Genomic DNA, 16,151 nt, shown 5'->3' on the forward strand with positions numbered 1-16,151 from the left:
TCGTTTTTGTGAATGTCTCCTTCGGGCGATGAGCATCGCAATGCCTGGACTTCATCTCGCGATTTATCAAACGGACATATGTACAAACACCGGTATATCTTTTGCGTTGTCCCCTTACAGAAACTCCCAGTAACCGATACTAATTAACCCGCCGATAATTCTCGGAACTTTGCGCTCGATAATGAACACTGAAAAGATTTGTCATATTTATTCCATTCTCCTTTTTTTTGTAAATAAGAGGTTTTTTTGTAAAATACCAAATTTTTTTTAGATTTTTTCTGGTTTGTTTTTAAATCTTGTAAAAACCAAAATATTTTTAACATATTTTAGTTTTATATTTTTAAACTGATAAATTTACAAAGTAATTAAAAAACAAGCAATTTGAGCAGAAACCTTTCTAATACATTTAAAAAAGCATCAAAATAAGTTTTTTTAGAGTACAAAGGACAAAATGCTGTATAAATATGGAATAATTATTAAAATATATTTGAACACATATAATACTTCTGAATATTAAAATCTTTAATGAATTTTTTGTATGCGCATTACACATATCTATACCCACATGAATGGATTGTTGATGACAATAGAAGAGGTGCATATATAGAGTAAGAAGCAGATAAATTGATGTTACCGTTCCGTCTCTTTCCAAGTATGAACGTAATGTACCTAACAAAATTGTAATCATGTTAATAAGTATGATTTTTCAAACATTTGTTTTTAATAAATAATGTGAAATCTTATCATTATTTCGTACATAATAAATAAGCAGTAATATAGCGTGCAAACGATAAGTATAATTTTGAGAATCATCTGTTATAATCACATCATGAAGATTATGGTTAATATTACTTCTTTTATATAATAGTATTATAAATACTACTGAATGCAATATACTTCCATGTAAAAACTAACAGACCGATGTTAATCATCTTTTTATCGAGTTCAAGGTACATTCGGGCACGCTTTTACATAGCATACAGTATTGCTGATTTGTAACGTAACTAAACGAATCAATTAAATTTTAGAAAGGAACGAAAAGTGACATGAACTTGGATCTATTCCTAATAAAACAATTTTTTAGTCATTCCTTCGATCTAGACCAATCCAAAAATGGAGTTTTTAGAAAAAAAAACCCGTTCATTCTCAACGCTGATACATCTACTTCTCTTTTGACTAATTTCTTGACTTCGTCTATGTCACAAGGGAATCTAACGCATTTGGTTCACAATGCAAAGACGTTGACCTATATTTGCAGCACGACTTTTGTTTCCGAGATTTTTGTAGCGCGACAAAAAATGGGTTGTGTCCGAAATATTGTGAAAAATGGATCATAATCAGTAGCGTAAAGTTTTCTTGATGGAACCACTGTTTCAAAAATTCACTAATTAAACTATCAAAATTAAATTACAATTCCAAAATGATTTTTAAAAATAAATAAAATATACAGCTGTAGAAATAAAACTAATTAAAATGTTCAAGGCAATCACGCTTCAGTAAAGCTCAATAACTCGAGCTTCTTAATAAAAAAGTAGAAAAATAAAAACAAATAATATTGCAGTTTTATTTCTTTTCTTTTTAAGTAACATAACATTTTTTAAATAGTATTTATCATCAATTTCGTCATCAGAAAACGTATTGCTTACTTCAATTAAAGCATTACTACATAAAGATTTATCTTTGTAAAACTTACATTTGAAATCTCACAACACAGGCTGTTTTTTAACGAATCTAATAAGGTATTCGTTATTGAAAAACGCTGCAATGTTATTCAATATTTCTGCATTGCAAATCAAGAATTACACCGGTCGCACACATGTAACTTGCTTTGCAGCCACAATATCTTGTCCGAGTACATACTTCATCGTGTTCTTGGCAGTGCGCATGCTTTCGAGAAATACGCTTGAAGTTACGCTACCAGAGGTTATCCGAGATCTGTGAGCGATACTTTTAAGCGACACACAGACGAGCGACAAGCTGAGAAGTCGAGAGCAGTGAAACGAATAGCTACGACATGTGAATACTAAAAGTACTCGATCGCGGTGAATGGAGCAGTGGTGATAATCTGTGGTCTGTAAACTTTAATCATTCTATATTTTTTCTTTTTTATTCATAGCACGATTTATTATTAAATCCACTTTATATAATCTGTTATTTGTATTAGAATAGTATAGAAATATACATGAAAAGTTTAAATAGGCCTTTGTTTTAATAGAACTAGCAGGCTTTTTATCTTAAAATCTGACATGGATTATAGATCATATAAAGTGGGTTTTAAAAAAGTGTGTAAACTCTAATCGAACATTGCGTTGTTAATCTTATTCCGCGCGTGACACTACATAGGCAATTAGTTCTTTCGCTATTGTGTTTACGTTAACTTAAAATAGATAAATTATCAGATAAATTATATAAACAAGAAATAAATAAATGTCAACATAGACGTAAGAATAAGGTATCTCTCTAATATTTAGTTTAAATCTGACTGTACTAGTGTATAAACGCGTTATAACAGCTTGCGTTTTTATTCTTTTGACGAAAATTATTTTTTTTAAACCGCTTGGTTATTGTATTAATCGTGTTTTAACCACGGAAGCACATAAATTCTTGTAGTTTTACCCTCTTATTCCGTTATTTAATTTCATTATTTAGTTTCAACGTTAGAATAGCTTTATACATTATATGTTTAAATATGTGATTTGAGAGTAAAAGGAATGAATTTCTTGGCACAGACTCATGAATTTACTGTGTTTTCCTGATTTTCAGAAACTAAATCCTTTTGTTACTCGCACTTGAAAAGGACCTGAAATTAAGGTCGAAACATTGTGCTATAGAATTCCGAATAATAAAACTGGCCAGTTGGTTGATTAAGAATTTCCTTATTTTTAGAATCAAATTAATCTCTAAAATACATCACAAAAAAACTGTCATCATGAAAAATGTACATTTTGTCACTTCAATAAAATTTGAGGATTATTAACAGCACAAGTAATTTATTTAGAAAGACTGGCTCAATGTTATTAATTAGTATAACAATATAAATAAAATTGATTTTTATAGGTATTGTTATTATTGTATATTATAGATATTTAAGATATGCAAAATATTTTAAAATGATCAACAAATAAGATACGAATAAGACACATATACCTCTCTCTTTTAGTTTTAAACATTCTATAAATAAATGAATATAACATGTAATATATATATTTCTAATTCGGGTAAGAGAGACAGGTCTCTCTCTTTTTCTTTTTCACTTTCTCTTTTTCTCTCTGTGTAAATGCAACCGTATTAATGTAAATTAGTTACATACTCCGCAAATTAATTCGAATCGAGCATCTTATTACAAGTATTAAAATTGCCGCATTTTTATGACATTAAAATTAAACATCAGCGAATAAAACTCTTCAAGTACAAGTACATAGATACGTATAGCCACATAAACACAATTAAGTATTATTCATACTATTAATATTTAGAGTACATCTAGCTTTAACTAATATTTATGATAAGTTCATCTAATAACCAAAGACAAAACTTATATATGACATTATTAATTGCTTCCGGAACGTTTAACCTTAGGCCGGATAAAAACATTATAATTCTTTCATATTAATGATTTGCTCTTTGTACGTAAATAAAAACATACATTATATAATAAAAAGTTACTGTAAATTGAAACAAGATTTAAATTCTTTTAACACGCTTATCGTGATCATTTTTTATAAAATACTTAAAAGATTGGAACATATATAATTATTAGAGACAGAGGGAGGGGAGAGAGGAAGAGACAAGAGAGAAAAAGAGAGAGAAAGAGAGAGAGAGAGAGAAATTTTAAACAAGATATAAATATACAAACATATATGTACATATATAAAAAATATAAATAAAACGATGTTATCAAATCATATCAAAACGATTTATATTAAACAAAGATTAAAAGAAAACAAAGGTATAAAAAGAAACAAAGAAGAGATAATAAAAAAGAAAAACAATAATAGCAATAATAGCAATAATCTACGGTATAACTTGTAACGATTCAATAATAATTAAAATAAACCATACTTGCGAAGAAATTCTCAAAAGTTTCGAGCAAAAGCTTGAATTGAGGTTCAATTCGATAATGTGGCTTCTACTCTGTATCCGTTTACATTATAAACGGTGTCTTTGTTATAACATCTGTATATAAAAAATATGTGTTATAATTTAGGTACACACATATCGAGCATCCAGTTTATCATCACATTATAAGACATACCCGAAAGACACTTATTCCAAGCAACATGATGAAAAAAACGTCAATCTTTCTTGTTCTGATTGCTATCATCATCGGCCTACTGCAATTATACCTACCAAACAAGTATAGCAATCTTTATGGCAACGATACAAGTGGATCAAGATTAATGAATGTTCTAAGAACATGTACAGGAATCTGGGATTTTTGGAAACAAAGTCAACGTTATTTAGCCGACCAAATACCAGACATGACACCACAATCCGGAGACACGTATGATTTTATAGTGATTGGCGCTGGTACGGCGGGCGCGGTTGTAGCTGCGAGACTGAGCGAAATTTCTCCGATTAAAGTGCTACTTATCGAAGAGGGGGCTCATGAAAGGCTATATATGGATATCCCACTAACAGCTGGTATTTTACAAAAGAGTAAGGTTGTTCGAAAATATCAAACCAAATCATCCAATACGTACTGTCTAGGCATGGATGGCAATAGTTGCACTTTGTCGACAGGGAAAGTAGTTGGCGGTTCCAGCGTAGTAAATTATATGGTCGCCACTAGAGGAAACGCTGAAGATTATGATCGCTGGGCCGAAATGGGAAATGACGGCTGGGCATACAAGGATGTTCTCAAGTATTTTAAAAAATTAGAAACGGCACATATATCGGATACTACCTATCGTGGTACCGATGGACCAGTACATATCATTCAACCAGAATTTCGTACGCCAGTGTCAGAAGCATTTCTTGAAGCTAGCAAAGAATTGGGATACCCAATTGTAGATTACCACGGAAAGAACCAAATTGGATTCTCATATGTACAGAGTAATATCATTAACGGCACTCGCATAAGTAGCAATAAGGCATACTTGATGCCCATACGTAATCGCAGCAATCTTTATATGACTGTTGAAAGCACAGCGACAAAAGTGCTGATCGATCGTGCCACAAATCGAGCAATCGGTGTAGAATTCTTCAAACATGGTCAAACTATACGAGTGTTTGCTAGCAAAGAAGTCATTCTGTGTGCAGGTGCTATCAGATCACCACAATTGTTAATGCTATCTGGTATCGGACCAGCGAAACGTCTTACCGAACTAGGCATAGATGTCATACAAGACATGCCAGTTGGCAAAAACCTTATGGATCATGTTACTTTTTTTGGATTATCGTGGAAAATAAACGCATCGATAAGTTTATTAATATCCGATCAGATAAATCCTATTAATCCATATATAACGGATTTTTTAACAAAGCGAAAGGGACCATTCACGATTCCGGGCGGATGCGAGGCCATCGGTTTCGTGAATACAAAGGAACCAAAAAAACGTAGCGGCTTACCGAATATGGAACTATTGTTTGCTAGTAGTACATTTAAGGAAGACTACCTTTTTCCAGATATATTAAAACTGAATAATCATATTCGTCAGGAATGGAGTAAATACGTTGGCACGTATGGTTGGTCCGTTGTGACAATAGTGTTAAAACCAAAAAGTCGTGGCCAAATAACATTATTGGCTAATGATATTAATGTTAAACCAGAGATTGTGCTGAATTATTTCGACGACCCAGAAGACGTCAGAACAATGATTGCTGGAATTAGAACTGTGATTCGTCTCAGTCAAACAAAAGTGATGCAGGCATTAGATTCCCAGTTGTTAAATATTACGTATACTAAATGCAACGATTACGTGTTTGATTCTGATGCTTATTGGGAATGCGTAATAAGGATTGTGTCTTCCACGCTTTATCATTATTCTGGAACTTGTAAAATGGGAGCAAGGGAAGATCCAACTGCTGTCGTCGATCCTAAATTAAAGGTATTTCATTAACAAACGTACCGCGGCATTTAAGAATCCAGACAGCACTGTATTCTGATTTTATGACCAAAATCGGGTTATAAAACATCTTAAAGATCTTTTAAACTTCTGTTAAACATATTTTAATAACAGACTAAAATGTGATTAAGAGATGTGATTAAGATATCTTTAAAATATTTTATGTCCCGATTTTTAACATTGTATTGTCTATAAAAATTATACACCTATAATAAGTAGCATGACGTGTTCATGAGTTCTTATGCTATGTTTTGTAGGTAATTGGTATTCAAGGATTACGAGTAGCAGATGCATCGATCATGCCAGAAATTGTATCAGGGCATACAAATATACCTGTTCATATGATTGCCGAGAAAGCCGCAGATATGATTAAAGAAGAATGGGGTTACTTGAAAAATTCGTAATGAAAATAAACTTTTATAAAGTAGTTACATTTAGTATTTTGCTACTTTTTTATTATCACTTTATGATTAAAACATCAATCTAAAGAATATTAAAAAGAAAATATTTAAGAAAATAGAAAAACAAATAAATTATGTTATTAATTTCTAATTATAAATATTAATTTATAGATTTATTTAATAGTTAATTATTTTAATAATTAGCTGACTTGCAGAAAAGCGTCTTTTTTATAAATCAAAAGTTATATATTTAACAAAAGAACCACATGTAGAAAGGTCTTGAAGTTTAATTAAACATTAAACATAAATATAAAGTAAAAATTGTATTCAGTTTGCAGCGGATTTTAATGCTAAATAATAATTTTTCTGTAAATTTAATTTAATTTTTTGTTACATATGCGTGGAAAATCATTTTTTATGAATCCCTTTTTTATTCGGAAAATCGCCGATTTTTCACAGAATAATTTTCTTTAAAGACTAAATATAACAAAATTATATATCAAATTTATTTCAAATAATAATAATCTACTCCATCTTAAATCTTTCAACATTTGTCGAAATATTAAAGTTAACTTTTATATTACATTTTGTATATAAACTCTTTTCAAAATCATCTTTTCAAAAATCATTAATTATTTAAAAAATAATTTTATAAATAATATAATTATACAAATACAATTTGTAATATAATGCTCTCAGTGACAAAACGGAAAAAAGATGTCGTTATTTAATTAATAAATAAAAAAAATTTTAAAAAAATGTATTTTTATTAATTAATTAAAAAACGACGTGTTTTTTTCCATTTCGTCACTAAGTATTATATTATATGATACTAAACAAAGTCCACATTTTATAATTGATTCACATTTAAATTACAAATTTTTCATGCACAACAAATTTTTCATGCATTACAACATCTTATAAGAAATAGGTATTTTATCATCATATATGAAAGAATGTTGCAAGCGATAAAGTCACACATTTTATGGGACGACCTTGTAAATTAAGACCTTTAAACCCGAATTGATCATATAAATATAATGTAATGATATAAATATAATGACGAAGACAAAACAAGGATTATCTCAGAATGCTCACAAAAATATGAAATCTTGCTCAATAGAAAAGAATATTCTCCGAAAAATTTGATTTGTTATTAAATTAAAAGTCTTATGATAACCAATTCGGCAACGTAGACCAGGCGGTAAGTTATACACAATCCATAATGGCACACTTATTTGGATGTCACACAGACATCTATACGACATTGTATAAATATCCTGACATCCACTCGACGTCTCTCAGATGAAATTTGCTGCGTGGGACTAAACAATTCATATTTTAAAAGATTAAATATTGCGACAGTAAAATATTAAAATATGTTATTTAAAGAATTTGTAAACACTCCTATTTAAACGCGCGTTAGATTGCTAAATAACCGTATGTTTTTTTATTTAATGTGTGACACACTAATGGATTATATAATATGAAGGAGATATTAATTTATAAAGGCATGTAACAAGAAAAGAATTTAAAATTCTTTAATTTTATCAAGCTTCTACTACAATCGTGCATACCCTGACTTATATAAGGTATGGATTTAAAAATAGTGTTACAGATTAATACCTTTTTTCTTACGCCTTAACAAAAAAATTCACAAAAAGAAGTTTCAGACAAAAGTTGTTATCTGAAGGGGAACTAATAATGGTAAAATCAATTTTCAAAAAAAAATTATTTGCAAGATTACATACAGGCCATTGCTTTATTCTGGCATATTGAGACATAAAGCACAATATCTCAAAAACACACTACTCATTTTCTACTAATTGTATTTTAATTAATTTATGCACAAAATAATGTAAAGTAAATTAATTTAGTTTAAAAAGAATATGTAGTGCTTTTTCAAAAAATTATTTACAATAATTACATACAAAAGTCTTTTTTTTTAAGTAACTATGTGTTTTTTATCTATTATTATATTATTATTCTGATCATAAAAGACTATTAAAATATAGTTATCAAAAAATTAAATAATTTATAGGATATTTTATACTTTATATTAAAAGATATTAGAATGAGATATAAAATATCTTGTAAAATACTAATTTTGTTAGATAACTCGATTTAGTTCTTTTCTATGCAGAAAATATAACTAAATATTATGTAAGAAACTTACATTAAGTTTGTTAAAAAAAAAACGATGATAACATTTTTTAATCTTAAAAGGTTGATATTTTTCTAAGTCTATGCAGCTTTTCTCTGAAACATTTTATTATAAAAAATAAAGAAAAGATATTGTATACCATAAGAGTTTGTACGTATTAAATATTTACACTTATTTTTTTATACTACTATATATATGTATGTACATTTCAGATATTAAAACCCCAATCAAAATTTAAATATGCAGAACAAAATTTCAAATTTACTTTACATTCTGAGTATTAGCACTATTATCAATCCATTCTTTATTATCAGTGCACACCGATATTATAATACTCTTTATGACAACAGTAACAGAGGACCAAAATTGTCAAAATTACTAAAATTAACTGCAGAAAGTTTCAACTTCTTAGTGGAGAATCAACATTATTTGGCTCAGGAATTATCGGATACAACACCGCAGAATGAAGACACATATGATTTTATAGTGATCGGTGCTGGTACAGCCGGTGCAACCATCGCCGCGAGACTGAGCGAGATTTCCCAATTCAAGATTCTACTGATCGAAGCTGGTTTCCACGAAAATCTCTTCATGGATATTCCGCTACTTGCTGCCTTCTTGCAGTGGAACCGTAACATCAACTGGAATTATCGAACCAAATCGTCCAATAAGTACTGCCTTGGCATGAGAGACAATAGTTGTCCTTATCCGAGAGGAAAAGTAGTCGGTGGCAGCAGTGTGCTAAACTACATGATAGCCAGCAAAGGCACCGCCGAGGATTACGATCGTTGGGCTGAAATGGGGAACGAAGGTTGGGCATATAAGGACGTTCTAAAATACTTTAAAAAGCTTGAAACGATAGATATTCCGGAACTAAAGTCAGATACGGTCTATCATGGTACTGACGGACCGGTACATATCACTTCTTCATTATTTCATACTCCGTTGGCAGAAGCTTTCCTAAAAGCTGGCAAGGAACTGGGATATCCAATAGTAGATTATAACGGAAAGAACGAAATAGGATTCTCATACATACAGACCACAATTATGAATGGCACTCGCGTAAGTAGCAATAGGGCGTACTTGCATCCCGTGCGTGATCGTGATAATCTGCATACGACTCTTCGAAGCACGGTGACAAAAGTGTTGATCGATCGTATCACAAATCGAGCAATTGGCGTAGAGTTCATTAAGTATGATAAAACTGTACGTGTATTCGCGAACAAAGAAATAATTCTATGCGCAGGTGCTATCGGATCAGCGCAATTGTTAATGCTGTCCGGTATCGGACCAGCGAAACATCTTACTGAACTAGGCATCGATGTTATCCGAGATGCACCAGTTGGCGAAAATTTAATGGATCATGTAATTTTTTACGGACTAACATGGACAATAAACTCATCGACAAGTTTTAATTTTATGGATTTAAATCCTATTAAATCTTATATAACAGATTTTTTAATAAATAGGTCGGGCCCGTTAACATTTCCGCTCGCCGTTGAAGCTCTCAGTTTCATTAACACGAAACATCCTAAAAAACGTAGCGGTCTACCAGACATAGAACTGATATTTTCCGCTGCTACATATAAAGAAGAATTTCTTTTCCCAACGATATTAGATTTTAAAGACAAAATACGTCGTATGTGGGGTAAATATGCTGGCACTTATGGCTGGTCCACTGCCCCAATACTGTTAAAACCAAAAAGTCGTGGTAAGATAACGTTATTGGCTAACGACGTTAACGTTAAACCGGAAATTGTGCCGAATTATTATGACGACCCAGAAGACGTCAGAACGATGATTGCTGGAATTAGAACTGCATTAAAAATTGGCCAGACAAAGGCAATGCAAGCGTTTGGTTCTCAGTTCTTAAATATTACTTACACTGAATGCAACAACTACAAATATGATTCTGATGCTTATTGGGAATGTCAAATAAGGATACTATCTTCCACACTCTATCATATTTGCGGTACTTGCAAAATGGCACCTAGTGAAGACCCAACTGCTGTAGTCGACCCCAGATTAAAGGTATTTGCTTTACAAAACGTATTATAATATTAATTTATAATATAATAAACAATAAGACATATCTTTATAAGTTTATATATATAATGTTTTGCAGGTAATCGGTATTCAAGGATTGCGTGTGGCAGATGCGTCCATTATGCCCGAAATCATATCGACGCACATAAATATACCTATTTTTATGATCGCCGAGAAAGCAGCAGATATGATCAAAGAAGATTGGAGATACTAGGAAAAATTGCAATAATAATGTCCCCTACCTTTTTTTTTACAAAACACAATAAATATTCTAGAATTATTTCTTAGCATTTTACTTTATAGAGACGTATCATGAGACAATGTAAATACGTAAATCTCATGCATTAACTGTGATGCATTTTTAAAAGTAGTAGTTTCAAAGAGTAATTGTAGTTAAAGAAAAAATATTATAAAGATTTATTCTATATACCTGAAAAATGGAACAAATAAATGCAAAAGGAAATTTAAATATACTATAATTTTAAATATTTTAGTTCTAATGTGTTGCCTGTTTTACATGTAGTATATTTTTTGTTTATATTTGCATTACCATATATGTTGTTTTTTTACAGTTTATTTTAATTTATATAATATATATATATATATATATATATATATATATAATATAAAATATAAATTATATATAAAGTATATATGTATACATAAATTATATAAATACTATATAAATTAAAATAAACTATTAAAAATAAGAAATGTGGCAATAAAAATATACAAAAATAATAACAAAAAATAATCTGTAACAAAAGCTTTTTAAATTTATTTATAATAAAATCAATACAGGCATGTAAATGCATGTACATTTTCAATTAAAAATATTTATTATTAACAAAGTTAATGTACAAAATATAAACAAAGTCCATAATACCACGTTCTCCTCTATTTATTTAACATTATTTATACATGTATAGAATGGACTCACAAATTATTCATTACTAGCCACATCGAATAAATCATATATTTTTACCGAGCAACTTTTTAGAAAAATCTCTCTTTTTGATTTTTTTATCTCATTCTGACAACACTTGGAAACTAAACTGTACACTAACTATACACATTTTCACTTCCTAATAAAGAATAAGTTTTCTAGAATTTAACATTTAAACAAAGTTTTATCTTAAGCAACGTTTATACTTTTAACACAAGTTTTGATGTTTTTCTTACTCTCAGTCACGATCAATGTTTGAATTTCGATTACGTTTTCCGCCACTCCAAACATTGTTTGCCGCGAGAAGCAATCTACGTCAATGTAGTAGTTTATCTTAGTAAATAAGATACCATTACAAAGAAAAAAAATATTAATTAGATATTCAAGCTTATTTTGGTATCTATTCTTGAAATATGCAAGAATAAAGTATAAAATATGTCGTAAATTATTGTTTTTTTATCATTTTACTTTGATATCATTACCCAGAGCAATTTAAAAAATTATAAAGTTAGTATTATTATAAAAAAATATATAATTCTAATTTAAAAGAACAATAACTTTAAACATACAAAAAATATGATTTTAAAAACATTTTGCTTATAAAATTTAAGCTTTCTAAATAAATAATGTTTTCCGCGATATTTTCTGATATCACAGAAACATTATTTATTCAAAGCTAAAGATAATATATTCAAGATGGTCAAATCACCACACTTTGTATACTTATATTACATATAGTCTACATAATATTCATATTTTGTGTGTATTTGTGTAAACTAAATCACTATCAATGGTTTTCTATAATAAAGATATTTAATAAAAATTAAACAAAAAATACTTAGATATGTATTTGATATATTCATATTATTAAATTTGATTGGATAAATATGATATTTTTTACATCATATTATATATATTTAATAATGTCTACATTATTGAACTGACAAGAACTTTAAATTTTTAAATTTCGTTGTAAACGCTAATCTTCCATTTCCTGAATAAGAATATTGTAAGTGACACTGAAAAGTCAACACGCTGTGACAAATATGGTACGTGATAAAGTTGTACATCTCATTCAATAATATCAGAATTAAGTATATAGCTAAATCAAAATATAGATCAAAAGAATATGCAATCAATTCAGCCGAAATATAACCTTGATATCACGGATACCTTATCAAACACCTTATAAAGGTAAAAAAGATACGCTAAATATATAAAAGCATTAAAAAATGAGTTCAAAATTGAGAAATATAATAGATTTGGGTATTGGAATATAAATTTTTTTTAAAGAAAATGAACGTTTTCGAAGTCAAGAAGTGCCGGATATGATCCCACGATCTAGAGACGTTAGATTTCATAGTAGTTGGTGCTGGCACGGCTGGTGCTGCGATAGCAGCAAGGCTGAGCGAAATTCCTCAGATCAAAATATTATTGATTGAAGCCGAATTTCACGAGAAAATTTTCAAGAATATTCCTCTACTCTACACTTACATGGATATTCTCTACTTTTTAAATTTTAAAGTCACTTATTTCGACTTAGAACTGAGTAAACAGTTCGTTTAATTATTATATCTTTATCTACTAAACTTTAGTAACTAAAGACCTGTATCTCAATGTTGTGCACCTTGAATAATGTAAGTGCCAAACCTGTAACTTTAATTATATTATTAAATAAAATCTTCTCTTTAAATTTTGATTAAATAATTGAAACCAATTTCAAATTTTAACGTAAAAATGGTGATAATACATCGAAAACAATACATTTCTACATCAACTTTTTTCGTGTTTTTGATCCTCAATTATCTTCCCAGCGATTAATTTCCGTTTTTTAAAACCCCCTTATATATTAGTTAATATGATACATGAACCAAACCACAACAAAGATTGCAAATAAATAATGTTATTTTTTATTTATTGTTTCCTTAATGTGTGTTTCTTCAATACAGATTTTACTTTGCCAGAAATGCCACAAACACACACACATACGCACAAATATGTGAGTGTTTTGCAGATCAAATAGCTTGATCGGAGGAGAATCTCTTCGCAAGCTGTTACAGAGCAAGCATGTACACAGTGCCTGTGATGTGAGTTGGCATGGCTGAAGCTTTCATACGCCCCAAGTAACCATATCGTGACAACTTGTCGACAGTGATACAATTCTGCTCGGATAGGCAGCAGGAAACCAAATGCTAAAGCTATGACAAAGCGTCTTATGCGATAGCAAATTCAATCTTAAATCCTCTAAAAGGAAATAATTATTTGGATCGTTGGCTAGTTTTATATAAATAATTATAATATGTACATTTTATTAATATTAATAGAAATTAAGAAACAAAATCAAATTTCGTTGTTTTCTTTGTTGGGTTTTGTGCTAAAGCGAACGAGATATTTCATCAAATGTAGAATCAATAGAAATCGCTCAGCAAGCGTACATGTGAAGATTCGAAAGCTAATAATTAAAAACTGTCGGACCTGCATGCGTGCCGACTTACATGCTCGTGTACACATGGGACACGCACGCTCACGCGCGCGTCGTCGTAGTGCTCATCTATTTTCAGAATGTAGGCCAATTAATCCCGCCGCATTTTCGGCACGGAGGAAAAACGAAAACATTACAAGTGTCTCACGGAAATAGCCGCGGGGATAAATGTCCAAGTATCTTTCCGTTCCCCGCTCGCTCTCTCTCTCTCTCTCTCTCTCTCTCTCTCTCGCTCTCCTTGCTCCTTCTTCGCTGGCGCGAGGGGTAGCGTCGCATAAACGCAATAATTTAATATAGAACATATGTAAGAGTCCGCTGTGGTTACTTCGACGTCACCCTGAGAGTCGTATGCATACGTGGTGTCCAGACGTTTGCGCGATGACGTACAGGAAATTCTATTTACTACTTATTTGCGTGTCGCAGTCTAATTATACACCCTTAATTAGATTTAGAGCTTGGATTTCTTTTCGTGAATATTTATTAATATATCCTTAATATAATTTCATAATTTATGTTAATAATTTAAACACATGTCACTCCTAATTTGAGGGAAGCGAATTTGAAAAAAATCGATTAGTAAGTGTTATCAACTCACAACGATATTTCTGCTCCATTTTGCATCAAGTGTAGGCAGAGTGCACCGAGAGGCTCTTGATCTCGATAACGATGGCTCTAACGGCGTTTACACGAGCAATATTCAACGTTTACGAGCAGATTAACGACACACGTAGTAGACGAGAGTGTCTTTTGAAGAGGAAGGGCGTTGAGAAGCACACTATGTGTTGTTGCGTAACGAGATGTAAATTTGTTAACATTTAATAGTATGCTTGAGTGACAGTTATCGTGACATTTTACGATTACGATTAATATAAAGTAGATTAAATTGAATTGATAGAAATTTTCGCGTTTAAACGACAACTTAGAATCGAGTAGACGCGTGCGACGTGAATTCCTTTATATCTTAATAACATGTTGAATGAGATTTTAAGATTTTTTTCCTCATGTATATAAAAATCTGTATAAAATCATATTTAAATATTGTATAATACATATTTGACAAAAGTACGTAATAATAAATTCCGAGTTCTCATTCATTTATACTACATTTCTCTCTCATGTATTTTTGATTCGATAACGCAATAATTCCCCGAATAAAATGCCGAGAGAGCGTAGGAGAGACAATGGATAGATGGTCCGCGTATTTTATTTATCACGGATGGAAATGACAACGGGCGCGCACGTCTTTTTGACGCGATCGACAGCGTGATCCCTTTCTGGTTTTTTCACTACTTTTTTTCTTTTTCATGCGAGCATTTACGGCTGACGGAGAGAGGGGACCTCGGATGGGAAGTCAATTACGAAGATCGAGGCCGCATTGTGGTGGCGTCGAGGCAGCCTCTCTTGGCGTGCGAGCGATCGAAATTGCACAGGCGGTCAACCGGAAAATAGGGCTGCGCCCTCCAGCGCGCGCGCGGTCTCTTCCTGCCTCCCGAATAATTTATCTCAAAACGCATCGCGTCTTCGTGGCATCGTCGGGAGGAGAGAGAGAGAGAGAGAGAGAGAGAGAGAGAGAGAGAGAGAGAGAGAGAGAGAGAAGTGTCCAAAAAAGCGAAATGGACAGGGTGAACGGTAAGCGCATCGTGTGCACCACGCGAGAACTTGGTCTGCCAAGAAGATCGATCGCCGGAAAGCGACCTGACCGCAAGCTATTGACAGGAAGATTAATCTCAGCTTCTCCGTATTGCGGATCACGTGATTGATAAACGTCAAAAATAGGTAGCAGCACTCAAACGACGGATAAATATCGAGTCAAAGTATCTAGGCGTTTTTTTTCTCCAACTCTATTAAATTCATTGGTCGCGACTGAAATCACAAAAAACTCAAAATTTAGTAAGATTAGATTCCTTTATATCAAACATTTTTTTTAAGATACAAAAGTACCATAAGTCAGTAGTCTGTATTTTACTTCATTAAATTCTGTAAAAATATACTTAATAATTAACTACTTTAATAATATAGAAGTAAACATTATAAGTTTACTTCT

General features: G+C 31.2%; 3 protein-coding genes across 4 annotated transcripts in view; 2 read left to right on the plus strand and 1 right to left on the minus strand.

The window, feature by feature from the left end:
* The window catches only part of LOC105829386 (transcription factor SUM-1), a 53,351-nt gene that overhangs the window by 15,180 nt on the left and 22,020 nt on the right, over positions 1-16,151 (minus strand). The window lies entirely within an intron of this gene.
* LOC105834708 (glucose dehydrogenase [FAD, quinone]) lies at positions 1,864-6,568 on the plus strand. 2 transcript variants are annotated; one of them, XM_012677381.3, is made up of 4 exons: positions 1,865-2,070; positions 4,208-4,659; positions 4,744-6,050; positions 6,326-6,568. In XM_012677381.3, the coding sequence occupies exons 2-4, from the start codon at positions 4,281-4,283 to the stop codon at positions 6,470-6,472; spliced, it is 1,833 nt and encodes a 610-aa protein (XP_012532835.1). In that variant the 5' UTR covers positions 1,865-2,070; positions 4,208-4,280; the 3' UTR covers positions 6,473-6,568. The 2 variants fall into 2 exon arrangements, with proteins under 2 accessions (XP_012532834.1, XP_012532835.1); XM_012677380.3 differs by having other exon boundaries at positions 1,864-2,070; positions 4,208-6,050.
* LOC105834707 (glucose dehydrogenase [FAD, quinone]) lies at positions 7,282-11,152 on the plus strand. Its single transcript, XM_036283934.1, has 3 exons — positions 7,282-8,061; positions 8,846-10,664; positions 10,759-11,152. The coding sequence occupies exons 2-3, from the start codon at positions 8,874-8,876 to the stop codon at positions 10,891-10,893; spliced, it is 1,926 nt and encodes a 641-aa protein (XP_036139827.1). The 5' UTR covers positions 7,282-8,061; positions 8,846-8,873; the 3' UTR covers positions 10,894-11,152.

The sequence above is a fragment of the Monomorium pharaonis genome, chromosome 3 (assembly GCF_013373865.1).
Source record: "Monomorium pharaonis isolate MP-MQ-018 chromosome 3, ASM1337386v2, whole genome shotgun sequence".
In the NCBI taxonomy this organism is placed as follows: Eukaryota; Metazoa; Arthropoda; class Insecta; order Hymenoptera; family Formicidae; genus Monomorium; species Monomorium pharaonis.